Below are 27,231 nucleotides of genomic sequence, written 5' to 3'. Positions count from 1 at the left end.
TCCATTTGGAGGGGGAGCCAACAGGACTTGCCTCTGGGCGGGGTGGGAGACAAGAGGCAGGAGGGGTCCTGTGGTCTGAGTCAGGGGTGTAACCACACTACCTGCCCCATGGGTTGACCAGAACACACAGTGGCACCTGCCTTGGGACACTGAGGGCAGGCAGGTGACCGATGGCTACTATTGGCTGGTATCGAGAGGGGACATGGGCGAGTCAGGGAGCAGGGCTGGGACCAGTGGGGTGTGCACAGGCTGGATGCTGTAGCCTTGGAGACTGATTCGTGATGACCTCTGTTTCTGTTCTAGTAATACCACAGAGAAGCCCCCTGGCTGGGTGAGGGGGGCAACTGGGGGCTCTGCTTCATTGGTGTCCCACCCGGGTTCCCCTCCTGACTCTGCTGCTTCCGTTCTGCGTGGTCTGGGCAGGTCCTGAAACAGAGCCTCAGTCTGTCTGCCTGTGAGATGGGAGTCTCGACCCCGCCACCATTCCTTTGGCATTTCCAGAGGGTTTGTTGTCATTTAGTCACTCGATTCTGGCTGTCCGCCCTAGGTCTAGGCACTACTTATTTTCTGCTTGTTCTGTGTCTGAACCCCCCAGACTCTTCACTTTGTCATCCAGTTAAATTTAGCTTGGTACCCATACTCTCTCTTGCTTTGATGCCTTACCTTTCCTCTTTGCACCCTTTGGACTGTAGCCCTCCAGACTCTTCTGTCCATGGGATTTCCCAGGCAAGAATACTGGAGTGGGTTGCCATTTCCTCCTCCAGGGGATCTTCCCAACCCAGGGATCAAACCCAGGTCTCCTGCATTGCAGGCAGATTCTTTCCTGTCTGAGCCACCAGGGAAGCCCAGAGGGTTTACCGAGATGTTACTCAGAATGGATTAGAGCTGCGCTGGGTGGCGAGAGGCGTCGGTATTACTCTGGCACGTGGGGCTCCTAGCCAGGAGCTCTTCCTGTGTCTGGCATTGGGCTGATGTCTCTCAGCCACACTGAGGCTTAGGGTGACCCCATGAGGATTTTTTTTTTTTGGCTGTACCTTGCACCATGCAGAACTTCTCAGACCAGGGATCAGACCCACGTCCCCTGCAGTGGAAGCGTGGATTCTTAACACCTGGACCAGCAGGGAAATCCAGCCTGGTGAGGATTTGATTATGAGGGAGGGATGGATTCCAGTCTGGGCCCTTGCCTGGGCGCTCACAGGCTCTGGATTCGGGCTGGTTCATCCACTGCTAACTTCTCTGTTTTCCGTCTCTGGGGGTCTTCTTGGTTTCCATTGTTCCATGTCTCCACCCTTCTGGAGGTGGGGAGAGGGGTGGAAGTCAAAGGGCTGCAGGAGAGGCCTTGTGTTCCCTTCAGAAGTAAATAAACAGCCTGGGCTTCCAAGTGGCCCACGGTTCCTCCTGCTGCTGTGCCTTTCCCTCTCTGCCCCCGTTGCCTTTCCAAGAGCCCGCAGCACCTTCCAGGGAGAGGCGGCCCGTCTCAGAGCCCGGAGACTGAGGCTCCAAGAGGGTGTCGTGACTCGTCCCAGGTCGTGTATCCTGGTGATGGGTGGTGTCCTTCCATCCCATAGCAGCAGGACCGGTGCCCGGAGAGGACAGAGCCTTGCCCAGGGTGGGAACAGACCTGGGCGTTGAGTCCAGGTTGTCTGGCCCCAGAGTCCATGCAGCATTGAATGAGCACCTGCTTTATGACAGGGCTTCCCAAGTGGCTCCGTGGTAAAGAATCCACCTGTCAAACAGGAAATCCTGGTTTGATTCCTGCATCAAATCAGGGAAGATCCCCTGGAGGAGGAAATGGCAACCCATTCCAGTATTCTTGCCTGGAAAATCCCATGGACCGAGGAGCCTGGCGGGGCTACAGTCCATGGCGTCGGGAAGAGTTGGACACCACTGAGTGACTAAACGACAACAGCTGTGCGACAGGCAGTGTTCTAGGTGCTGTGGATCCAGCGGTGACCAGTCTAGGTGAAGTCTTGTCCCAACAGAGTCCTGGCCCTTCACTGGAGGCCCTGTTGGTGGGAGTGGGAAGTGGAGCGTGTGCATTTGGGAGGGAGAGGTACAATCCGCTGCACCTGCAGAGCCTGAGCGGAAGGGTTTCCTGGCAGAAGGAACAGTCTTTGCAAAGGCTGGGAGGCCAGAAGCACAGGGGAGAATCCAATGGCTGAGGGGAGAGGGGCTCAGCTGAAATGGGGCAATCCTGGGGAGATGGGCAGGTGAGGGACCCTGTCAAACCTGGGATCAGTCATGTGACATCTGCAGGAGGAAGGCTTGGAGGCCCAGGCCTCTGTCTTAGGAGGATAACCACCTATTACCTGGGAGGGGGAGGGGTCAGATGCCTGCTGCCAGGGCTGGGCCCAGTGGATTAGAGGACAGGGATGGTGCTGAAACTATCAGAGTTAACATTTATTGGAGGGCGTCCCTGGTGGCTCAGTGGTAAAGAATCCACCTGCAATGTCAGAGATGCAGGTTTGATCCCTAAAGCAGGAAGATTCCTCTGGAGAAGGAAATGGCAACCCACTCCAGTATTCTTACCTGGAGGATCCCATGGACAGAGGAGCCTGGTGGGCTGCTGTCCATGGGGTCACCAAAGAGTGGACATGACTGAGCAACTAGACAGCAACACTTCCTGAGCACCTTCTGTGTACCAGAATGAACTCCAGACCCTGTTCTGGGCCACTGACATGGGGAGGCAGACAGGATGCATATAGGTTGCATGGAGAGTGTGTGTGCTTGGGAAGAAGGCTGGGGGCGGCGGGGGCCTGGACCTGTGAACGAGAATGGGAGAAATCTCCCCAAGGAGGCATCGTTTGAGCCAGAGCTTCAGGGAGCGAGTCATGGGTGGAGGAGGAGCCTGTTTGCCTGGTACCCAGCTGCCCTTTGAGATAAGTGGAATTTTCCCATTGTGCATGCATGCCCAGCCACTGAGTCGTGTCCAACTCTTTTGCGACCCCATGGACTGTAGCCCACCAGGCTCCTCTGTCCATGGGATTTTCCAGGGAAGAATACTGGAGCAGGTTGTCATTTCCTTCTCCAGGGAATCTACCTTACCCAGGGAAGGAACCTGCAGTCTCCTGGATTGGCAGGAGGTTCTTTCCCCATTACTAACTAGGAAACCCAAATCAGGCTGGGAAGCCGGCCCAAGGTTACACAGTACGAAGGGCAGCCTGGGGGTGCAGTGGCCCTTGCAGCAACAGGGAAGAGAGAGGAAGGGCATGAACACTTTGAATCAGAGGGAGGGACTTGGTGTGACCAGTGGAATGTGGGGTCTGGGAGGAGGAAGCCAAAGACTGAAAGTCGCCTCTTGAGAAGTGGACAGTCAGTGTTGCGGCAGAGGGGCCGGAGGGGGTGAGGGGTGTGGCTTCCTTCCACCACCCGGACCAGGAAGGCCCCAAGAGTGCCGCTGCTGCTGGGTGCCAGGAAACCCTGTGGGTGGGCCTTAGGGCACAGCTGGACCTTAGGCCTCTCCCTGAGCCCTGGGAGATTTCGGGGCGGGGGCTGCTTTTTTTTTGTTGCAGCACTTCAGTTGCATGGCATGTGGATCTAGTTCCCTGACAAGGGATCAGACCCAGGCCCCCTGCATGTGAGCGCACTGGACCACGGGGAAGTCCCTTTTTTGAAGTTTTTTTTTTTTTTTTTTAATTGGGTTATAGCTGACTAATGAACATGTTGCGATAGTTTCAAGTGAACAGCGAGGGGACTCAGCCATTCATATACATGTATCCATCCTCTCTGGGGACTGCTTTTCAGGGACTGTTGAGACCGAGGGTGCCTAGTGCAGTCTGAGGCTTCTAGATACACAATCAGATGGATCCCAGAGCTCCTGGAACTCTCACCCTGGTGTGCAAGGACCCCGTGCCCACCCAGCCTTGTCCCTCAGCCTTCTCCCACTCAGGCTGTGCCTCCTCTGGCCTCTACTCGTCCCTCCCACTCGCCGCCTTTCCCCAGTGAGGGCCTGGAGCACCCATCACACTGGCCCTCATGTTCCTCTGAGGCTCTCATTGTCTATAGTCCGTGGTGTAATCATTGTGCTCACGGTGCCTGGGCCCCTGGACGCACCCAGAGTGGTCACAGGACAGCATGTGCCAACAGCAGGATCGAAAGCCTAGTCATGGCCGGGGAGATGCCTGCAGCTTCCACAGCTCAGACCCCACGGGCTTCAGTCCACACTCCTGGGTGCCGAGTGACCTCAGTGCCCAGCCTCTTTGCCTAGTGACTTCCATAAAATGAGCTCACAGACCCACCTCGTCAGATATTGTCATGGTTAAATAGCCCGGAAAGTCCTCAGCTTCTTGCCTGGCGTACAGGGAGCCCTCGACAAATGTGAGCTACTCTTAAAATAATTTTTTGGAGTCAGTAGTCCATGTGGATGATGCAGAATTCAAAGATGTTTCAGAACCTGCCATGACTCTCTCTCCCAACAGGCCCTTGGCCAACCTGGGCTCTGATTCGAGGCTTTTTATTTACTTAGAAAACACAGACTCTCTTCCGCACCTTTTGTTTTCCTTACTTGATACACCCAGAAGGAAGTTCCATGTCAGGAGATAAAAAGCTCTTTTTTGTTGTTATTCTTGGAGTATGTATTTGTGGATGTGTGTGTGACTGCAAAGTGACATGAATGGGTCATCATTTATTTAGTTAGCCCCCTCCATGGGCTTTAAAGTTCTTTCTGGGTGTTGTTTATTCGCTAAGTTGAGTCCGATTCTGAGGCCCCATGGATCATTGCCTGCCAGGCTCCTCTGTCCATGGGATTTCCCAGGCAAGAATACTGGAGTGGGTTGCCATTTCCTCCTCCAGGGGATCTTGCCAACCCAGGGATCGAACCCATGTGTCCTGCATGGCAGGCAGATTCTTTACCACTGAGCCACCAGGGAAGCCCTTCAAAGTTCTTTAGATCTGAGCTATTCCCCCTCTGGGAAACTAAAAAGATAATAATGTGTCTGTGGGCAGATTTTAATGGAGTGTTTTCTCTGTGCTTGAGTGTCTGAATCTTGGGGAGTGCATCTTCCTGGACCTCCTTGTACTCATGACCTTCCTGGACTGAACTCAGATGTGGTACATTGTCCTAATTGTAGATGTACACCTTCATTGTTTTCATTTTTGAAATAAATGCATGCATTAGTCAGATCAAGATAGAGGGTGTTATCATCATCTCCAAAAGTCTCCTCCTGCCCCTTCTAGTCCTTCCCCACCCCACCTCCCTTACCAGGGGAGAAGGGGAACCAAGTGCTCTGATTTCTATCAGCGGAGACTCGTTTTGCCTGTTCAAGGTCAGGTCTGCCCTATGACTCAGCAAGAGAAACGAGGCATTCATCAACGAAAGTCTCAGGTGAGAACATTCAGAGTGGCTTTATTTGTAATGGCCCCGAACTGGAAGAAGACCCCTAAAAGCCACATCAGTTAGTGAGTGGATGATCAGACTGTGGTCCGCTCCTGCAGGGTCTTCCCGGGTGGCTCAGTGGTGAAGAATCCGCCTGCCAAACAGAAGACATGGGTCCGATCCCTGGATGGGGAAGATCCCTTGGAGAAGGAAATGGCATTCCATTCCAGTATTCTTTTATGGAGAAACGCATGGACAGAGGAGCCTGACAGGCTACACTGCATGGGGTAGCAAAGAGTCGGATACAACTGAGTGACTATAACAGCAACAGCAACAAATCTGCATCAGTTAGTGGATGAACAGACCAGTGCATCCAAGCAGTGGCGCACCAGTCAGCAAGGATCAGGAGCCAGCTCCAGTCGCACACAGCAGCGTGGGGGAGCCCACCCGTGGGACCTGCGGACTGCATTCTCATGCTGTTCCTGTCTCGTTTGCTCACTGACCAAAGCCCTCTTACCCCCATGCTGTGTCTTCTCTGTCTCCAGCACCTCCATTTTTGGGTTGGTGTGAGTAATACTTGAGTGAACAAGCCGGTGACCTTGGCCAGGTTGCAAATCCTCACTGATCCTCATTCTCCTTATCTGCCAAATGGGAGGATGGGAGTCACATTCAGAGGGTTACATTGCATGAAGCGGGCGTGACGGGCTGCGAGCAGGGCAGGAGTGGCCCACAGATTCTTTGTCCTCCGGAGTGTGGCTCCACGGGTAGCGTGCAAGGTGTGGAGGGTTTTGAACATGCTCCCAGGGTCTGTGGGCTTCATCCTCTAGGGACGCGTGTGTGTCCTTGGGATGTTCTCCTCTTCCTCCACGGTTCTTCTTCATCCAGCCTGTCCCCCTGGTCATGGCTGGCTGGCCCCTCAGCTCCTCTGGATTCTGTCCAGTGTCTGTTGAATGCCTCCTGGGCCCCTGCTATCTCCCAAACTAGTCCTTATCATCACTCACCTTGACCAGTGCAGAAACCTCCTGCCTGCCTCTCCACTCCCACCCTCCTCCTTGAGGCAGTCACCAAGTTCAGTCACTAAGTCACATCTGACTCTTTGTGACCCCATGAACTGCAGCATGCCAGGCTCCTCTGTCCTCCATTATCTCCTGGGGTTTGCTGAAATTCACGTCTGTTGAGTCGGTGATGCCAACCAACCATCTCCCCTTCTGCTGCCCTCTTCTACTTCTTTGCCTTTAATCTTTCCCAGCATCAGGAGAAGGCAATGGCAGCCCACTCCAGTACTCTTGCCTGGAAAATCCCATCGACGGAGGAGCCTGGTAGGCTGCAATCCATGGGGTCGCTGAGAGTTGGGCTTGACTGAGCAACTTTCACTTTTCACTTTCATGCGTTAGAGAAGGAAATGGCAACCCACTCCAGTGTTCTTGCCTGGAGAATCCCAGGGACAGAGGAGCCTAGTGGGTTGCCATCTGTGGGGTTGCACAGAGTCGAACATGACTGAAGCAACTTAGCAGCAGCAGCAGCAGGGTCTTTTCCAGTGAGTCAGCATTTCGCATCAGGTGGCCAAAGGACTGGAGCTTCAGTTTCAGCATCAGTCCTTCTAATGAATATTCAGGATTGACTGGTTTGCCCTCCTTGCTATCCAAGGGACTCTCAAGAGTCTTCTCCAGCCCCACAGTTCAAAAGCATCAATTCTTTATAGAAGTGGCCAGAGGGGTCTTTTAAAGTCACATACCTTTAAAAGCAAATGAGTTAGGGAGTTTCCTGGCAGTCCAGTGGTTAAGACTCCGAGCTCCCACTGCAGGGGTTGCAGGGTTCAATTCCTAGTTGGGGAACTAAGATCCTGCATGCTGTGTGCTGTGGCCAAAAAAAAAAAAAAATACAAAAACCCTGACTGTCCCTAAACCCCATCAGGTAGCTTTGCTCTGAGAATGATGACCTCTGATTGTGACCTCCAGCATCACCTCACCCTCCCCTCTCTGGGCCTGTCCATTCATCTTGCACTGGCACCCTACTCTGCTGCTTGTCAGTAGTACCCCATCAGAGCTCCAGAACCAACCTGCCTCTGCAGGATCTCTCATCTCGAAGGCCCACCTGCCATGTGGTCACTGCCAGGGCCCTATGTCCAGCCAGAGGAGGCCCTGCCTGAGTGTGGTGACCCCACCCACAGTCCGATGGGGCTCAATCCTCACAGTGCATGGTGTGTGGCAAGGGTACGCTTCCTCCCTTATTCCACCCACTGGATGAACAGGTTCTTCGCCTGTGCTGAGAAACAACGCCCTCCTCTGGGGCTCTGTCCGGTGTTCCCAGTCGGACAGAGGTGCTGGGGTGCTTCTGAGACACTGTCTATCACGGTACTGGGGAGCTGGGTGGCACCACGGATGTTTGCCTAGTGTTCTGCACAAATTTCAGATAATCCAAATGTTTACCTGGGTGCAAACTTGTTTAAAATTCCCTGAGCCTACAGCCTTTCTCCATTTTACACAAAAGAGAATCCTTTGCATGCCCCTAGTGACCTCTGACAGAGAAGGCAATGGCAAGTCACTCCAGTACTCTTGCCTAGAAAATCCCATGGACGGAGGAGCCTCGTAGGCTGCAGTCCATGGGGTCGCTACGAGTCAGACATGACTGAGCGACTTCACTTTCCCTTTTCACTTTCACACATTGGAGAAGGAAATGGCAACCCACTCCAGTGTTCTTGCCTGGAGAATCCCAGGGATGGGGGATCCTGATGGGCTGCTGTCTATGGGGTCACACAGAGTCGGACACGACTGAAGTGACTTAGCAGCAGCAGCAGTGACCTCCGAAAATGTTGCTTCTGCTCCTTTGCCCACCTGGATCCCCTGCTCTCCCATTGCCTTTATTTAAAAACTACATATATATATTTATCTGGCCGTGCTGGGTCTCAGTTGTAACTCGCAGGCCCTTTAGTTGCGGTGTGCACTCTCTTGCTTGCAGCATGTGGTTCTAGTTCCCTGACCAGGGATGAAACCCAGGCCCCTTGCACTGGGAGCACGGAGTCTTAGCCACTGGGCCACCGGGGAAGTCTCTGTTGCCTTCCTCAGTGGTTCAGGGTGGTTTCCCGCCTCCCCGCCCTGTGTGAAACCAGGTGTAAGTCAGTGCTGGCAATGCCTGAATTCTTCCATGGTAAAATCCATAGCATATTTTTTTAAAATAAATTACTTTATTGAGGGATCATTTACGTGATAGGAGATTCACCCGTTTCAAATGCAGTGATTTTGTAAGAAACTTATAGTAAGTATTAGCAAACAGTACCACAGTCCACTTTTAGAATGTGTCCATCCCCCAGAAAGCTCACCACTGTTTCTCATCCCCACGACTACCAGTGATCCACTTCCCACCTCTTTCAAGTTGTCTTTTGGGGACATGAAACACATTGTAATTTTTTCTAAGTCTTTTTTTTTTTTTGAATTTGTTAAAACATTCTGGTGTTTATTTTTTTTTTTGTTGGAGCTGCTGCTGCTAAGTCACTTCAGTCGTGTCCGACTCTGTGTGACCCCATAGATGGAAGCCCACCAGGCTCCCCTGTCCCTGGGATTCTCCAGGCAAGAACACTAGAGTGGGTTGCCATTTCTTTCTCCAATGTGTGAAAGTGAAAAGTGAAAGTGAAGTCGCTCAGTCGTGTCTGACCCTTAGCGATCCCATGGACTGCAGCCTACCAGGCTTCTCCATCCATGGGATTTTCTAGGCAAGAGTACTGGAGTGGTTTGCCATTGCCTTCTCCGTTTTGTTGGAGTGTAGTTTATTTACAGTGTTGTATTAGTTTCAGGTGTACAGCAGAGACAATATTCTGTTTTATGTTTTAGTATTTTGGCTGTGAGGCAAGTGGGGATCTTATCTGGCCAACCAGGGATCAAACTCGCACCTCCTGTGTTGGAAGGCAAGGTCTTAACCCCTGGATAACCAGGGAAGTCCCAAAACACGTCATATTTTGTCATTAAATAACTTTCCTTTTATTTTAGTCTTTATACCATATGTATGGCATTATATTACTTTAAAACATGTAGGTCAGAAATGTACTGATCTCTGTTGATATATGACAGAAACCAACACAATATTGTAATTATCCTTCAATTATAAATAAATAAAGAAAAAAACTGCAAAAAAAAAAAAATGTACTGATCTCTTTTGAGTCTGGGGGAGATGGTCCAAACATTTGTCAGGACAAGGGGCCTCTGAGCATGCTGGCACATAGCCAGCCGAAGGGAAAAGGGTTCACTTTGTCACCAACCTTCAATCTAGTCCCTCCCCTGTCCCTCCATGGCCTCAGGACCCTCAAGGCCAGAGCATTCCCTGGTGCCCTGCTGGGGTTGATATCTTTGCTGAAGTCACTTCGTTTGCAAGAGGGGATTGCTTCACCATGTGTGGTCACACTTCCTGCCTCCTGCTAGCTGGCCTTGTGAGTAATTTCTGTCCATTTCCCCTCCCACAGGGACTTCCTTCCCCGAGGTTCAGGAATCGTCACTCGGCGGCCTCTCATCCTGCAGCTCATCTTCTCAAAAACAGGTACGGTGGGACGGCTGGCAACCCACACAGGAAATGAGTGTGGCGGCTGTGCCTAGTGGGAGCCAGGGGCTTCTGAGGCGTCTCAGGTCCTGGGTGGCCGTTGGGTCTGCATTCCCTTTTCCCCAGTGGGCAGGGAAGTTGAAGCATGGTTCATGGAACACCTCCACCCACCCTGAGCATCAGCTGTGACTAGGCCGCCAGGTGCCACATTTTTTGCTCTATCACAGATGACACGTTCTTGCTGGACACTTTCAAAATCAATAGCAGACACTGTGACACGTCAGCCCGAAAGGTTTTGGTGCACTCCCTTTGCAATAAGGACACCCTCTTACACTCAGAACCACACCCAGGAAAAGTCATCATTTCTGCACGTTCCCTGACCCCAGTCCATACTCAGGTTGTCAGTTGTACTCCAGATACCTTCCCTGGCTGGTTCTCCACCTGCTGGGATCAGTGCAGTGCTGTCTTTCATTGTCATGTTTGCTCTTTTCGTGAGAGCAGCATTCTCACCACTTCTTGTTTTTAATCTTGTTTTTTCACGACTTCTTTCTGAATTACAGCACTGACTTTAGGGAGAGACCTGGCCTGTCGCATATAGAATGGCCCACATGTAGACTTTTTTTCTATCCCCGCCTCTGTGGTCTCTGTTCTTCCTACACAAATCTGATATGACATGGGCATGTCTCCCAGGATGATACGCACCTAGCTTCCTTGTAAAAGCATCTCAGGTCTGAGGCTGGAAGGGGTGAAAAGGGCCGTTGGAGGTGGGACCTTTCTTCCCTCCAGAGCCCCCAGGAGTCTTCCCTACTGACCTGGAAAGTCAGCCACAGCTGGTTCAGCACTTGGGGTGTCAGCGTCACCACAGGCTGTGTTAAACACCCCCACTCTGGGGAGGCAGCTGACATATACCCATTTTAGACATGGGAAAACTGAGGTTTAACCAGGTGCCTTTCTGGTGGGCGCCAGACCTGGGATGGGCACCCAGGCAGGGTCAGACCTCGGACTCCACGGCTCAGCTGACCCTAGTCCTGCCCTCTCATCGTCATCCACCCAGTCTACCTGCAGGAGGGCGTGACACTAGTGAGAGACGGCAACAGATTGGTTCAGTGGCAAGCCAATCGGCTGCCGCCTCTGGGTTCGAGTGTCCAATCAGCTGTGCCAGGAATGCCAGTGGCAGAGCCTGAATTGTGAAATGTCAGTGGGATCCCAGTCACATAGGGCTTGGCACATTGGGTTTCTGTTGCACATTCGGTGGGTTGGTGGGTGAGGGTAGTGAGAATCTTCATTTTCAATGAGTTTCCAGGTCATGCTGATGCTTTTGGCCTCTGCCTACACTGGGAAAACCTCTGTGCTGGTTTGTGGGGTCTGAGAGCTAATACTGCCCAGGTTCAGACCCTGGCGCTATAGCTTACTGGCTGTCTGGCCCCTGGGGAGGGAGTGCTGCTCACAGCTGTGCTTCCTGTCTGGACAGTGAAGATAATAATAGTACTGCCTTTGTCAGTTGCTGTGAAGACCATGTTATTCAATACACGTATAGCCCCTAGAACAGTGCCAGGCACACTGCAGGCCCTTGCCATGTGGTGCCATCCCAATGGCTTCGGCATAGCTTGCTGGGAGAACAGGTTGGCTGGCTTCCTGCACTGGAAGGTCACAGGCTTTGTCATGGCAGGAGGGCTCCCCCATCACCTCCCCAATGACTGTCAGCCAGCAGTGGTCCAGGGAGCACTGGGCTGCCTGCCACAAACTGGTCCCAGGCTGGGACACAGTGGTGAATAGGACCAAGGCTGCTGCCACCACCTGTAGCCTCTCCTCTGTTTTTTAATGTCATTAAATTAATTATTTACTTTTGACTGTGCTGAGTCTTCGTTGCTGCGAGAGCTTTTCTCTGGTTGCAGCGAGCAGGGGCTGCTTTCTAGTCGTGGGGCTCTCTAGAAGCCCCGGCTTCATTGTGGCCTGTCTTGTGTAGCACGAGCTCTTGGCTGTGCGGGCTTCAGTCGTTGCCTCCCTCAGGCTTCAGTAGGTGTGACTGGCAGTTTCTGGAGCACAGGCTCAATAGTTGTGGTGCACGGGCTTAGCTGCCCCGCAGCATGTGAGATCTTCCTGGACCAGGGACCGAACCCGTGTCCCCTGCATTGGCAGGCGAGGTCTTCACCACTGAGCCACCAGGAAAGCCCTGTCACCTTCCCTCTTGATGCTTCTGTTAGTGCTGGCGGTCACTGCGGGGGGACCCTTGGGTGGGGACCAAGAGGGAGACACATAGGCATGGCCCTCCCCAGATGGAAGTGTGTGTGGTGGTGGTGAAGGGAGTCTCACAGGACTTCTGTGACAGGAGGTGATGTGTGAGCTGAGGCTGACAGGTGCTTGGGGGTGTGTTGGGGAATGGGAACTCTCCTTCACAGCAGAGAGGGGTTGCTTGTGAAGACCCTGAGGCAGCGATGCCCGTTGTGGCCAGCTGGAGGAACTGAAAATTCCTTCTAGTGGCGGGGAGGAAAGAGAAGCATGTGACAAATGACAGTCCCAGGAGAGCACACATCTGCCCACAGCCTGACCCGGCATGATGTTGAAATCACCATTCCTGTCGTCCCACTTCACAGAGGAGGGAACTAAGGCCACTTGCCTGAGGATACACAGGGAGGCCGTCTTGAAAGCCCAGTTGTGAACTCATTTTTAGGGGTGGTTTGACCAGATCCTGTGGCCACAGGTAGAGAAGAGATGACAGGGACCACCAGCTCTGGGGCAGGGGTCCCAGGAAGGGATGGGGTGGGAGCCGTGGAGATGAAGACACTGGTGGATCCTGGTGGGCTCGGGGAGAGAAGTCTGGGGTGCCCCACGTGGGCGTGCTCCTTTCTGTGCCCCAGCTTGCATACTCTACCCCCACCCCCATCTGACCATGGCATTCAAAGTCTCTTAATGCAGATGTGAGCTAGGCCTTGGCCGGATGCCAGGGACGCAGTGTGAGTGCTCTGAGGGGCCCGGCTGACCCCGAGCTCAGCCTGTTGGGTACGACAGACATGGGGTTGCTGTGGCCAGGCTGAGAGGGGAGAGCGCAGGGGATTGTGGGAGGGTATATCAGGCATTGGGCTTCCTTGGTGGCTCAGTGGTAAAGAATCCATTTGTTAACGCAGGAGACACGAGTTCCATCCCTGGGTTGGGAAGATCCCTTAGAGAAGGAGATGGCAACCCAATTCAGTATTCTTGCTTGAGAATTCCTGTGGACAGTGGAGCCTGGTGGGCTACAGTCCGTGGGGTCACAAAGAGTCGGACACAACTGAGCGACTAAACAACAACAGCAGTATCAGGCACTGGATCTGCATTGAGCCAGGGCTTGGGGAGAACATTCCAGGCAGGGCAGCAGCTGTGTTGTGAAGCTGTGAGATGAGGCTGGGGAGGGGCCGGGAGGCAGGTGTGGTGAGAGATCCAGACGCTGGGAACCTGAGTGGTGTTCAGGGTGTGGAGAGACTGGCTTAGCCCACTGACTGACTTGTGGAGGAGGGCCAGGCAGAGGCAGGAGAGCAGGTGGGGAGGCCGGGGGGGCGGTGAGCCTGGTGTTGGGGCCCGGGCCAGGATGTTGCTGTGGGGGCAAGGGCAGAGTCTAGAGTGACCTCGAGGTGGGGAGCCCAGGTCCCTGGACTGGGGGAGACACCCTACCGCTAGGGAGGAGGCTGAGCACAGTGCGGGACACAGTTGTGGCTTTTAGAGATTCCTGGGGCTCACACAGGGCTGCGTGGCTCCCCGAGATGAAAGTTTTGTTCAGCTGGTTCTCAGAGACAGAACTCCAGAGACAGGCTGCCACCCCTTCTTGTCCGGGCCCTCAGGCAAGTGGCTTCCCTCTCTGTGCCTCAGCCTTCTTATCTGTAAAATGGGGGTGATAGTGTTGACTGCCTCGGGGCCCTGGCACCCCATGAGACTGGTGTGGCTATCGCCTCTTACGGGGTCTGAAGTTCCTGGTACTATAAGGTTCTAATCCTCTGACTCCTGGGACTCCCCTGGTGATCCAGTGGTTAAGACTCCTTGTTTCCATTGCTTGTGGGCCTTTTGGCTAAGATCAAGTGAAGACTCCTTGCTGCCACTGCAGGGGGCACGGGTTTGGTCCCTAGTCCGGAAACAGATTCCACATGCCATGTGGCCTGGCCAAAAATAAAAGAAAACCAAAAACTAATTCTCTGACTCTTGCAGCTCACAGAGGTGCCCTATTTCTCCTGGTCCACACCAGTCTCAGTGAGCCATTATTTTAATGGGCTTAGTTTAAAAATTACCTCAGACCGCAGCCACCAGGAAGTTCAGTGGCTTGTGGGTGAACCCTGCTCCTCCTTGCGAACCGCCCCTGGACCTCGTAAATCCTGAACGCTGGGGACTGTGCTTGTGTGGAATGTGCCCAATCAGGGCCTCCAGAGCCTTCCGTCCCAGCTCTGACCTTGGCCGCTGCCCACCAGAGCCAGAGAGATGTCAGGGCTTGGCTCTTGGCCTCCTCCTTGAGGCTTCGTGGCCCCCACGGGACCGGGCTGGCCTCTGAAACCTCACTTCCTCCTGGTGCCACAGTCTTGCTCCTCTTCCTCCAGACCAGTTCAGTTGTTTCTGCCTCTGGACCTTCCCCCTCACTGCAAGCCCTGCCCAGAACACCCTGCCTCCTCCCTCTCCTCTGGTGAGCCTCACCCCAGGCCCCACCGCAGTCACTGCTGCCTTGGTGATTTTGTTTTTGTTTTAAAAGATTTGTTTATTTGTTTTATTTGTTATTTTTCTTTTGTTGTTGTTTTAAAAGGTTTGTTTTATTTGTTATTTTTTGGCTGTGCTGTGTGCAGGCTTTCTCTTGTTGCTGAGCATGGGTTCTAGAGCACACAGGCTTCAGTAGTTGCAGCTCTCCGGCCCTAGAGCACAGGCTCAGTAGTTGTAACACGCAGGCTTAGTTGTCTTGTGGCATGTGAAATCTTCCTGGACCAGGGATCGAACCCGTGTTCCCTGCATTGGCAAGCGCATTCTTAACCACTGGACCACCAGGGAAGTCCTCGTATTTTCTTGACGGTCTGTCTCTCCGTCTCAACATCAGTTGTGCCAGAGTAGGGACGCTGAGCTGCTTTGTCCATCACTCTTCCCCCCACCCAGCATAAGGTCTGGCACCCAGGAGGTACTCCATCAGCCCGGGGCTGGTGCCTAACTGTGCCGTAAGGGCTGCTGCTGCGCTCTTTCTCCGATGGGAGAGCACCCGTAACTGTGTGTGTAGCACCTTTCCCCACCTACCCTGGCTGCAGCAGGGCCCTTTCTGTAAGGCCTGTAGACCCTGCAGCAGTCAGGGCATGACCTTGTGTCTTCAGGTGGAAAACAAGCTGGGAGCTGACGAGGGTCAGGATGGTAGCCTGGGGCTGTCACCTTCTGCTGCTGCTAAGTTGCTTCAGTGTCCAACTCTTTGTGACCCCATGGACTGTAGCCTGCCAGGCTCCTCTGTCCATGGGATTCTCTAGGCACGAATACTGGAGTGGGTTGCCATGTCCTTCTCTATAGGATCTTCCCAACCCAGGGATCGAACTCGCGTCTCCTGTGTCTCCTGCATTGACAAGCGGGTTCTTTACCACTAGCTCCACTTAGGATGCTCCAAGGGCTTCTCCAGGTGTGTTTTTTTTTTTTTTTTCCCGCATCAACAAACAGTTCTCCAGTTCTTAGTAGACTCTTATCAGGTATCCTTCAGTTTAACTCAGTTCTTTTTTTCTTTTCTAAGTCTTTTTTGAATTTGTTACAACATTGCTTCTGTTTTATGTTTTTTTTTTTTTGATGGGGAGGCATGTAGGATCTTACCTCCCTGACTAGGGATTGAACCCACCTCTTACCCCACCCCACCCCTGGCCCCCCAGCATTGAAAGGTGAAATCTTACCCACTGGACCTTCAGGGAAATCCGCAATTTAACTCAGTTCTGACACTCCCTCCCTGGAAATAGCATCACATCCCACAGGTTAAGGGCTCAGTCCCACCAGACTGTCCCCTCGTCCCTGCTTCCAGTGCCAACCCCAAGTCCAGGCTGTCACCTGTGTTTCTGACCCACTGACTGTAGATCAGAGGTTCCAGCGTACCCCTCCTTGGGTTTGATCAGTTTCCTGTAGAACTCAAAACATTTTACTCCCAGAGGGGACAGAGGGAATTGCTGCATGAGGCAAGGTGTGGGGAAGGGCAGAGATTCCTTACCCTGTCTGAGTTCATACTCTCTCTCCCTGCGCCTGCTCCCCAACCTGGAAGCTCTCTGAATGCCATCCTTTTGGGGTTTTATGGACGACATCAGAATTGATGAAATCGCTCCCCTTAGTGCTTCAGCCTCCAGTCCCCATCCTCTTCCCAGAGTCAAAGGATAGACCTAAGATTCCAACCTTGTTTTTTTCTAAATTTTTGTTCATTTTTTGACTGTACCACGTAGCTTGCAGGATCTTAGTTCCCTGACCAGGGATTGAACCCTTTCCCCCTGCATTGGAAACTCGGATTCCTAACTCCTGGACCACCAGGGAAGTCCCTGTCCTGTGTCACTGTGGGGAAAGTGAGATGCTCTCCACCTGGCTCTCATCTTCCTGTCACCTCCCCAAGTAACGTGATGATGCCTGGTTCGCCCTGTCCAGGCCTGAGGGCCTTTGGCTGTTTTGTTTGTTTTTTAAATATTTTATGAAGTTTTAGCATACCATATTCTTAAAGATATACAGTAAATTCTTTTTTCTTATCATACATCTCTCCTAAATTTTTCTCCTTTCGTTTTCTTTCTGTATCCTTGATCTTTTTTTTTTTTTGGCCACAGCACTCGGCTTCTGAGATCTTAGTTCCCAGACCAGGGATCAAACCCATGTCCCCTGCAGGGGAAGCTCGAAGTCCCTGTCCTGTTTCACTGTGGGAAAATTGTAGTGTTAAATTTAATTTTGAAATATTTTATCAGATGTTGGCACCCCATAGTCTTAAAGACATACGCTAAATGCCTTTTCCTTTATCACGCATCTCTCCTGTCTTTTTCTTTCTCATCTTCTGTCTGTACCTTTGATCTTCCCATACCACTTGGCTTGTGGGATCTGAGTTCCCAGACCAGGGATCAAACCCAAGCCCCCTGCAGTGGAAGCTCAGAGTCTTAACTGCTGGACCACCAGGGAGGTCCCCACTTCATGATTCTTAAGCAATGCCAATCCCTCGAGGGCACCATCTTGAGGGGCGTTCCTGGGGGATGCCCGAGGTGGGGGATTGACTGTTGAACACAGTGGGGACCCACATGGGAGTCATGGAGTAGGGAATGCTTTCTTAGGCTCTGGCACCTAATGCTTTGCAGCAGGCCGCTCAGTAATTAAGTTTTAAGCTGTTACTATGCACTGGGTGCCAGGGAGAGCAGAGACCAGAACCAAGTCGCTTGCAGTCCCCTCTTGCAGCTCAGTCCCCTCCCACAGCTCTGGCTTTAGGAGGGCCACAGAGCAGGTGGTGTGTCCCCATGAGGAGCACCTTGAAGGGCTGGGTGCTGGTGCTGCTGGAGCCCAGGTGGTCCAGCTGGGCCTCCCTGAGCAGCTTGACCTGAAGGAGACAGCGAACAAGTTCTGGGCAGAGGGCTGGATCTCCTCCTCAGAGAAAGACTCCAAGTGCATTCATTCACAGACCCCACAGGACGCAGGAAGCTGGCCCCTCGGAGTTCACAGCTCGACGGCTGGACGAGGGCTCTTTCTGCTGTATTCCAGGCCTGGGGCCTGATCCCACATGCCTGGCCCTCCTGCTAGGGAAGTGCTGCAGGGCTGCGGTGGATAGGTGGCCGTTGGGGCTGTCAAAATGTTATTGCAGGGACCAGGGACCCAAGGGACTGGCGGTGTTATCTGAGCATTAGGAAGGGAAGGTTTGAAAAGGCTGCAGCCACTGTGGGGACAGAGGGACCACCTCTGTAGGAAGGACTGGGGATCAAGGCAGGCAGAGCCCTAGCGGTAGCCAGGGTGGCAAAAATTTTCTCCAGCATCCAAGCATTTACAGAGCTATGGAGCCGCAGGCTGAGCACTCTGCCTGTTTGTCATTTTTTTAATTTTGTTGTCATTAAAAAAAAAACTGTTTGGCTGCATCACTCTGCATGTAGGACCTTAGTTCCCCGGACAGGGATTGAACCCATGTCCGCTGCGTTGGAATTGCGGTGTCTTAACTACTGGGCTGCCAGGGACATCCCTACCTGCATCATATCTTAACTTTCCTTATGGGGAAACTGAGGCACAGAGGGGTAGCCTGGCCAGTGGGGACACCCCCATGCTTTCTCTCCCTTCCCCCTAGACCCTGCTGGGTCCAGAGCCTCCTCAGGGCGTGGGGGAAGGTTTTCATTTCAGAGAGATGAGGTGGATACCACCTCTGCCCACCCCCTCTAGGAGGCCCCTCCTGGTGCCTGGTATGTTGGGGTTCTTGGCTGAGCTCCCCAAGCACCTGCTGGGACTTGCTTGTGCCAAGCCTATCTCCCCCATCAGACCAGGCTCCTGGCTCTGGGTTGGGCCTGTGTTGATAAGAAGTACATTGGGAAGACAGCAGGTGACCCCACCAGACCCTGTTCCTGTCCAGCCTCCTGGGTGTCCCACTCGGTGACCGTGGGGGTGCTGGGCCACCTCCCGGAAGCTGAAGCAGGGGCCATGTTGCCCTTCCAGCAGTCATTTTGGTTGTGCGTGTAGCTGCAGAGCGCCTCCTGTGTGCTCAGAGCCCTGAGCCCCAGGACACAGAACAACAGATTCAGATCCCTGCCCTGTCGATCGACCTTCTCCTGGGGATCAGAGGAAATACACGGGCTGACAAGGTCCACCATATTAGAAGGTGGTGGGTACTTGGAGGATCCTAAGGAAGGGAAAGGGGAAAGAAACCAAGGAGGTTTGTCGTCTCACTTGGGAGTGGGAGAGGGTGAACACTTGAGCAGCAACCTGCAGGAGGAGAGGAAGGGGCCCATACGGGTGTCCCAGGCAGAGAGAAGAGCCAGTGCAAAGGCCCTGAGGCAGGAATTCAAGGGCTTGGCGTGAGAAGCCGAACACGCCCACGTGGCTGGAGGGGCGTGAGTTGAGATTAGCAGTTGGGGGGAGGAAACTTAGTGGCACTCTGTGGTGTTGGTAGAGACTGGGTCTTACTGGGGTGAGGTGGGAGCTCTGGAAGATTTCAAGGAGAGGTGGCCGGGGTCTGGCTTTAAGAGGGTCAGTGCTTGGGGGTGGTGGGGAAGCAAGATTATAGGAGCTTTCTTACCTTGGTCTGATGCTGGAGTCTGGCACGTGGACCTCAAATGACGAGGAACCCAGGGAGAGAAGGCAGGTGGTGAGGGATGGGCCTGGCTGACTCCTGGACCTTCCGCTTGGGCACAGAGGGTATGATTTCTGCTGTCCACTGACCTTGTGGGGAAGATGTCATGGCTTTCCAGTACATCGCCTGCTCATCTTTGACTCGCACAAAAGGGCTGGCAGAAGGGAAGGCTGCCAGCACCTACTGGGTCCCCTAAACAGAACCCAGAGCGACATGGCTCTGACAGGAGAGGAGGTCCAAAATGCAGGATGGCGTGTGTGGTGGCGTGGAGTCAGGAAAGGCTCCTGAAAGTGGCAGCAGGCAGGCAGGCCCTGGAGAAGGAGGAAGTGAGCTGCAGCAGGCCTGGCAGGGCAGAGGTTTTGCAAGGGACAGCACCTATGTCCTGGTCCCCAGCCCTGTTACCAGCCTCCATCCCCCTGCACTCCTGAAAGGGGGAGGGATATCTTGCGAATGCTGAGCCCTGGGCCTTGAGCCGGAAGAGAACTGAGGTTTGCTGTGGGGGTTGGAGGACCGTTCCATTTTTGGAGGTGGCTGCAGGAAGAGCAGCCGAGAGTAAGCCAGTATTTCCTCCTGTTCCCGTGGAGGGCTGTCCTTGGGAACTGGGTCAGCTGATGGGGGTGGGGTGGTTGATGCCACACCCTCCAACCACTGTGCTCAGTGCCCTGCTCTCCGGTGACCAGTGTCCATATTGATCTGAGCCCACAGATTCCCCCGACCCCTGCAATGGAGGTTAGAGAGGTGAAGAGTCTGCCTGTGGCCTCACGAAGCCCACATGACTTGAGAGCCACTACCTGAAGACAGATTATCTGAGCTCCAAATCCCAGCTCCACTGGTGAACTTGAGCCAGCTTGCTTCACCCCGCTCTGGCCTCAGTTTTCCCATCTGTGATATGGGCATCGTGGAGATGCATACCTGCTAAGCTGCTGATTTGTGAAGAGCAAATGGGACCACAGATGGGGCCTGGCAAGAGCAAGCAAGCGTTTGTTAGGTGACAGGTGGAATGACAGCCTCCTTGTACTCATGACTTTCTGCTGTGTTATGCCTCTGGGCAGAGATTCTCGACCTGCCTGGCCTTTCTCTGTTGCGGGCTCTTTCTCCGTCCTTTGATTGGATGCAGCTGTAGCTGTGTCTATGCTGAGATTTGTGTAGCCAGGTCTCCTCCTGGTGGACATGGAGGCTGTTTCCAGTTTTTACGCTGAGAAGCAGTCACACCTTCACATCTCTGTCATGAACTAGCTCTCTAGGCTGTTTGCAGCCAAACTTACTTCCCTCTTTGTAGTGTCACTTGCAGGAGCCGTGATCTCTGGGCCTAGAAAGTTCCCCCGCTCCAACGTTTACTATGAAATTCAGACATATGGAAAGTCAGGAGTTGTACAGTTACCATGCATCAACTCAGCACCTGTGTCCTGCGATGAAAGTTATTTTTCTTCCTGCTTTACCCACATCTCTGCTTTGGATTTCTCTACCTTGATGACAGGACCAGCACTGTCATTAGTCAGGTTGTTTCTTTTTTTTAATATATATTGATTTTATTTATTTATTTGGCTGCATCAGGTCTTAGCTGCAACACGTGGGAATCTTCATTTGGGCCATGTGGGCTCAGTTGTCCCGAGGCTTGTGGGATCTTGGTTCCCCAACCAGGGATTGTACCCGCATCCCCTGCGCTGGAAGGTGGGTTCTTAACCACTGGACCATCAAGGAAACTCCTCTAGTTACCTCATTTCCCTTCATCTCAGTGTCAATCATGGCCTTCAGACACCTCGGGCTTAGAAGGCCTGAAGAGGCCAGAAAGCATTTCTTCTGAGAGGGTCATGTCTAAGGGCCCCATGAACAGCCAGGAAGGAGGGAAGGACAGTGAGAAGGGCTTTGGTGAGGCCCGCCGTGGTGGAGGTGCCTTGGGGAAGGAGAATGGTGAGTCCGAGGGACACATGCCGGGGATCTCACTACCCTGGAGGGAGCTGGCGGCTTAGCATCCCACCAGGACAGAGGCTTTAGACTGTGACCCACACGAGGGAGGGTCTGTGTCATCACCCAGGACTATCTCATGTATAACACCGGAGCAAAAGCTTCATCAGTCATCCATCCCTGTGCTCCAAGGGATGCAGGTTGATAAAGAATAAAGAATAATTGATGGTCACACCCAGTTGTTGGATGCTAGGTTTTGTGGGGCTTTTTATTTTTGTTTTACTTGTAATATGTCATGACTTAAACTATGTAGTTCTGCAAAATGCTTCATGAGAATGTGCATTCCACAGAGTCAGCATTTTTGCCACTTTTGCACCTTGTGGAGTACCCGAGGTCTGGAAGGGAGTGCGATCTGTAGGAGGGCCCCCCCTCAAATACCCATTCGAGAGAATGAATCCATTGCTTCCATTTTCTGGAGGGCCTGTGAGTGAGCCTTCACTTTCTCTACTTGACAAAGCTCTTTTCCCAGGAGGCCATCTGGTTCCCCCCCACCCCCCACAGCGAGACTGCTTCTCTTTCTGACTTGGAGCATCTTTCTCCCCTTTTCAGAATATGCCGAGTTTTTGCACTGCAAGTCCAGAAAGTTTACAGACTTTGAGGAAGTCCGGCAGGAGATCGAAGCGGAGACTGACAGGGTCACGGGGACCAACAAAGGCATTTCCCCAGTGCCCATTAACCTGCGGGTCTACTCGCCACACGGTAGGAAGCAAAGACCCCTCACTTAGGCCAGGGGAAAGCTGACAATGGGCCAGTCACGGGTCTGAGCGGCCTCACTCTGATGAAGAATACGCCCCCTCCTGGTTTTCCTCACACATAAACAGAGCCCTCTTGATCCACATCTGATAGGAAATCGACCTCTGCTCCAAGAAAAACAGCACGCCAGGGAGACTGTCGGGAGTGGTGGGTCTGGGGCGAATTAATTGCAGCTCGTATATCCCTTTTAAGGGAGTAACCACAGCTTGGTTCCCCGGTAAATCTCGTCCATCCAGTGATGCCAGCCCAAGGCAGCCAGGTCTTCTGGTTCCTCGAGAGGAGGCAGAAAACCAGATATTTCTGCATAAGGTCCAGATTTTAAAACTACATCATGTAAACAGAATAGGCAACCTGTAGCCACACACAGCCTCTTGACTCAGCAGCATGGACTGCTGACTTAAATGGCTTTTGATGAATATTCCAGCAGACTCTTAACACCTCAGTATAGGTTCTTTGTGATTTTTTTTTTTATATGAACTTTTATTTATCTTGTTTTAAAATTTTTGGCCATCCCACAGCATGTGGGACCTTAGTTCCCCAGCCAGGGATCGAACCCGTGCCCCCTGCATTGGAGGGGTGGAGTCTTAACCACTGGACCCCCAGGGAAGTCCCTGTGAGTTTTTTCAAATATTTATTTTCAAATAAATGATTCCTGTACGCAGTGCATATTCAGAAGTTATAAAAAAGGTATATCCAGCAAAAATCTACCCTACTTTCAAAGTTGCAGATATATTTCATGTTCTTCAAATGATATTCAGTGCATACATCGGCAGTTATGAATATATGGGTACATCACATGTGTGTTTTGCTACTTAAAAGTCACTGATGTTTCTTTTCGTGTATGAGTGCATCTCAGAATTCATTTTTATTTTTTTGGCCGCACCACATGGTATGTGGGCATGTGGCATCTTAATCACCTACCAGGGATCGAACCCATAGCCCCTGTATCAGGAGCACAGAGTCTTAACCACTGAGCCACCAGGATAGTCCCTCAGAGTGTGTTTCTTACCAGAGAATCTTGTTTTTTGCTTTTAATAATTCCTTGATATTGACTGAATCAATGTGCTGAAACTTATTTGACTTTTGAGAGCAATTCCAATCTACACGTGCAAGTATACAGATTTAAAATTGTATCACAGAGAATAATTATAAATGGAGCATAACCTTTAAAGATTGTGAATCACTGTATTATATGCCTGAAACTCATACAATATTGTACTTTAGCAATACTTCAACAAGAAAAAAATAATAGAGTGACTTCATTAAAAAAAAAAAACAACTGGGACTTCCCTGATGGTCCAGTGGCTAAGATTCCGAGCTCCCAGTGCAGGGGTCCCAGGTTCGATCCCTACTTGGGGAACTAGATCCCACATGCTGCAACTAAGACCCAACGCAGTACAATAAATATTTAAAAGCAAAACAAAACTGTCTCACTGAAATAGAGTACAGAGAGAGTGTCCATAGGATGGGACCCTAGGAGGGAGTTATCGAGTCAAAAGGGGGGCTCCAGTTGAAACACAGGAATGATCCTGAGACCTGACGCCCAGCACTGGGGGAAGCAGGCCAGGTCTCTCCAGGGCTGTGCATGCCTCTCCCGCTCCCGGCTCATGACGGCCTGTCTCTCTGATTTCCCCTGCAGTGTTGAACCTGACCCTCATCGACCTCCCAGGCATCACCAAGGTGCCCGTGGGGGACCAGCCGCAGGATATCGAGTACCAGATCAAGGACATGATCTTGCAGTTCATCAGCCGGGAGAGCAGCCTCATCCTTGCTGTCACCCCCGCCAACATGGACCTGGCCAACTCGGACGCCCTCAAGCTGGCCAAGGAGGTCGATCCTCAAGGTGCCTGCCAAGCCCCATGGTGGCAGCTGCCTCTGCCCCACACTTCTCTGCATCTCACCGTGCCCCACGTTCTCAACTCCACAGCACTGGCAAGCTCTGACTCAGTTTCCCCCAGAAAAGGCCTGGGACACTGCATTTCCCATGAGGGCCCGCCGTCCTAGGAGGGTGTCCACTGGGAGGCCAGTGTGTGGCGGGCGGCATTCCTGGTTGGCAGGCTGGTCCTTGCTTTGCCTGCGCAGAGAGCTGGTGTGGGGAGTTGGGTGTAGGAAGAATGCAGGCCTCTTTGGGCACAGATGGGAGTCCAGATCCCCCTTCGAGAAGTTAGTCTTCCCCCTTGAGGCTTGGTCCCTCCTATTGAAATAAGAACTGCATTCCTGGCTTAGAGAGCTGCCGAGAGGACCAAGGGTCTCTGCATCGGTGCCCAGGGGCCAGCGGGAAAGGTGGAAGGATGACAAGTTAGTGAAACCAGTGGGGCAGTAGGGAGTGGTGGAGACTTGGGCATCTCTGGGTCATCTCTAGCTCCGGGCATTTGTTCAGTAAATGTCAATTAAGCCCTGGCTGTGTGCCGGGATCTGTTACAGCCTTGGGGACCCTGCAGGGGACACAGTTGACAGGGAGCCCTGCCACCAGTGGGAACAACAGACTCCCAACAAGGAAATATGCACATGGGATAAATTCAGGTAGTGGTAAGCACTGGGAGAAAATGGAGCCCATTGAGAGAGGCTGGGGTGGAAGGGGGCGGCCTGAGGCCTCTGAAAATGGGGGGTTTTGGGCAGGACCAGAAGTACGAAAAGAGACAAGGTCCAGGAATACGGACGGTAGATGCTGAAGAGGCTGGGGTGCCCAGGACACAGTGGGAAGGCCGGTGTGGCCGGAGCAGAGGGAGCTAGAGAACAAGGTGGGGAGGGTGCTGGGGCGGCTGGGCCAATCTGTGGGCTGTGTGGCTTTGGGCTGCAGTGGGGAGTTGGGTGCATTCTGATAGTGGGGGGCGGTTAGCAGCGTCTGACACACACACACACAAATACATTTTCCGAACTGTCTGCCGACTGCTTGAATCCCACAGGATTCTGGAAGCAGTTAGGGACCAGTGAGGAGCTGGGGGAGACAGGCTCTGTGACTCACGCTCCCCAGTTCACAGGCCTGGGAGGTGGTCCTTTCTCGTCCTGGACCGCGAGCTCCTCGAAGCTCAGGGCTCTGCCAGCTCCGCCCCCAAGGTCATCCAGGTTCACTTTTCTGGGAGGGCACCCCCTGCCCATAGCCCCTCCAGGCCCTCCTGTCCCCCGAGTCCAATACCAGGACATGGATGTGACTATGACTGCAGAGGCTGATCAGGCAGCGCAGAAGTAGGGGTGAAAATGGTTGAGCATCATTGGTGAACTTGTTGATGACCTTCTTCCAGAAAAAAAGTAGCTCTCTAACTTTGAAAGTATTTGTGATGGTTACCCTTAAATGTCACCGTTGTGAAACATCAGACCCTAAACTGTGACAGCTCCTCTCCCCCTGCAGATGCTAGTGGCCCCACTTGGCAAACATTATTTCAGAGTTTGTTCTTCCACATCAAAGTGTTAGTCACTCAGTCATGTCCAACTCTTTGCCACCCCATGGACTGTAGCCTGCGAGGGTCCTCTGTCCATGGGGTTCTCCAGGCAAGATTACTGGAGTGGGTTGCCATGCCCTTCTCCAGGGGACCTTCCCTACCCAGGAATCTAAGCCGGGTCTCCTGCATTGCAGGCAGATTCTTTACCATCTGAGTCACTGGGGAAGCCCCATAAACTAACATGTTAAAAAATGGGATGAAAAACAAAATGGGATGACCTTCCTTTGTTTTCTGTTGTGTGAGTGTGTTTGCCTGTTATCATAGGGACATAGGTCGGTAGCCATCCATCGGGCAGCCTACTGCTTCCTTTCTTTTGTTCTTGAACATTTGGGTTGTTTCTGATCTTTGACCTCCCCTCCCCCAATCACATCCCTCTACCTCGGGCTGCGTCTCCCCTCCCCACCCCACACAAGCTTTGTGGGTGTTTGCAGTGGTGGTTCCTTTGACCTCCGAAAAGGTGATGCCAGCTCATGATCTCATAGCAGAATGTGGGCAGGTGGGCACACCAGGGCACTTGTTTAATGCCACTTTAGCACCCCCACCCCACCCTGAGATCTCCCTGGGCTTCCCTCTGTCCCCTGCATGTGTCTCTCTCTCTCACACACTCACACACACACGGCTAACATAGAGGGGGCCCTCAGGCACCAGTGGAGGACAGTTGATTGGCAGGGTTCCCTTGATTCAGGGCAGTTTGGGACAGTTTGGGATGAGGAGGAATTCCATAGGATGGTGTCCACAGTGTCATTCTAGCCGTGCAGATGAGAGGTAACCCTGGAAAGAGTTGTCTCAGGTTGGCATGTTACATTGGAACTCTGCATACCACTCAGAAAGTATAGCAAGGAGATATTGACCCTGGGTTCATGTTTGGTAAGGTTGCCCCCAGATTCTGCAACAGCAAGACTGGTCGTACCCATGACCGACGATGGCCAGCGTTGGTTGATTGAACATGCACCCTGTGCCAGGTTTATTGTCGTGGACACGCCCCTGAGATCGGTGTGTTACTGCCTTCATTTGACATGCAGGAAACTCGGGTCTAGGCAGGTGACGTCATAGCTTCTCTCAGGTCACACGGTTTGGAAGTGGGGACCCAGCTGGACTCCAGGTGGCCTGGGGTCGCCTGAGCTCCCTCCTCGTGGTGCCCTCTGACCTCTGTGCTCTTTCAGGCCTGCGGACCATCGGCGTCATCACCAAACTTGACCTGATGGACGAAGGCACGGATGCCAGGGACGTCCTGGAGAACAAGCTCCTCCCCTTGAGAAGAGGTGCGGCCCAGGGGGGTTATGAGGCGGGGGTAGGGGGTGATCAAGATGGGTGACCTTGAACCACAGGAGAGCTGGGGCACCTCTGCTTTTGGAAAACGATTCGTTTTGGTTGTTGTTTTTCTTGAAACCTCAGCAAACACTCACAAATGCATTCACCATCCCACTTTCCCACTGCCCAGAAGAAACTGCTTCTCAGTCCCCTTGCAGACCCTTCTTTTTCTCTGCCCAAGTGAACACACGTAGCTTTCTCTTTTTTTAAAAGATTTTATCTTTTGGCTTTGCTGGGTCTTCATTGCTGCATGTGCGCTTTCTAATTGTAGCGACAGGCAGGGGCTGCTCTTCGTTGCAGTGCGCAGGCTTCTCATTGCAGTGGCTTTTCTTGTTCTGGAGCACAGGCTCGGTGGTGCACAGGCTTCAGTAGTTGTGTGACATGGGCTTAGTTGCTCCGTGGCATGTGGGATCTTCCTGGACCAGGGGGTCGAGCCCGTGTCACCTGCATTGGCAGGCAGATTCTTAACCACTGGACCGCCAGGGAAGCCCTAGCTTTTTCTTCTGATGTGTGTACATTCTTTTTTCATTTATATGGGAAACAACTACTCATTTGGGGAACAAAGAGAAGTGTCCAGGAAAAGAAAACTGAAATCACCCATCACTAGGCTTCTCCCCATAGTTACTGCCCTGGCTGTCCTTCCTAAGAGTTCCTGAGGATTTGTAACTTTTCTT

General features: G+C 52.7%; 1 protein-coding gene across 12 annotated transcripts in view; it reads left to right on the top strand.

Annotated features, from left to right (window-relative positions):
• DNM2 (dynamin 2) overlaps nt 1-27,231 on the top strand; it is an 88,904-nt gene that overhangs the window by 22,943 nt on the left and 38,730 nt on the right. For all 12 annotated transcript variants that reach the window (XM_055431413.2, XM_055431420.2, XM_055431408.2 and 9 more), the window contains exons 2-5: nt 9,768-9,841; nt 21,603-21,752; nt 23,446-23,649; nt 26,410-26,508. In XM_055431413.2, coding sequence (XP_055287388.1) covers nt 9,768-9,841; nt 21,603-21,752; nt 23,446-23,649; nt 26,410-26,508 — 527 coding nt within the window. The remainder of the gene's footprint in view (nt 1-9,767; nt 9,842-21,602; nt 21,753-23,445; nt 23,650-26,409; nt 26,509-27,231) is intronic.

Source organism: Moschus berezovskii, chromosome 8, assembly GCF_049115385.1.
Source record: "Moschus berezovskii isolate FMDL1 chromosome 8, NW_MosBer_1.0, whole genome shotgun sequence".
NCBI lineage: Eukaryota > Metazoa > Chordata > Mammalia > Artiodactyla > Moschidae > Moschus > Moschus berezovskii.
Note: the sequence above shows the minus strand (reverse complement) of the source record. Positions and strands in the feature narration are given on the sequence as shown.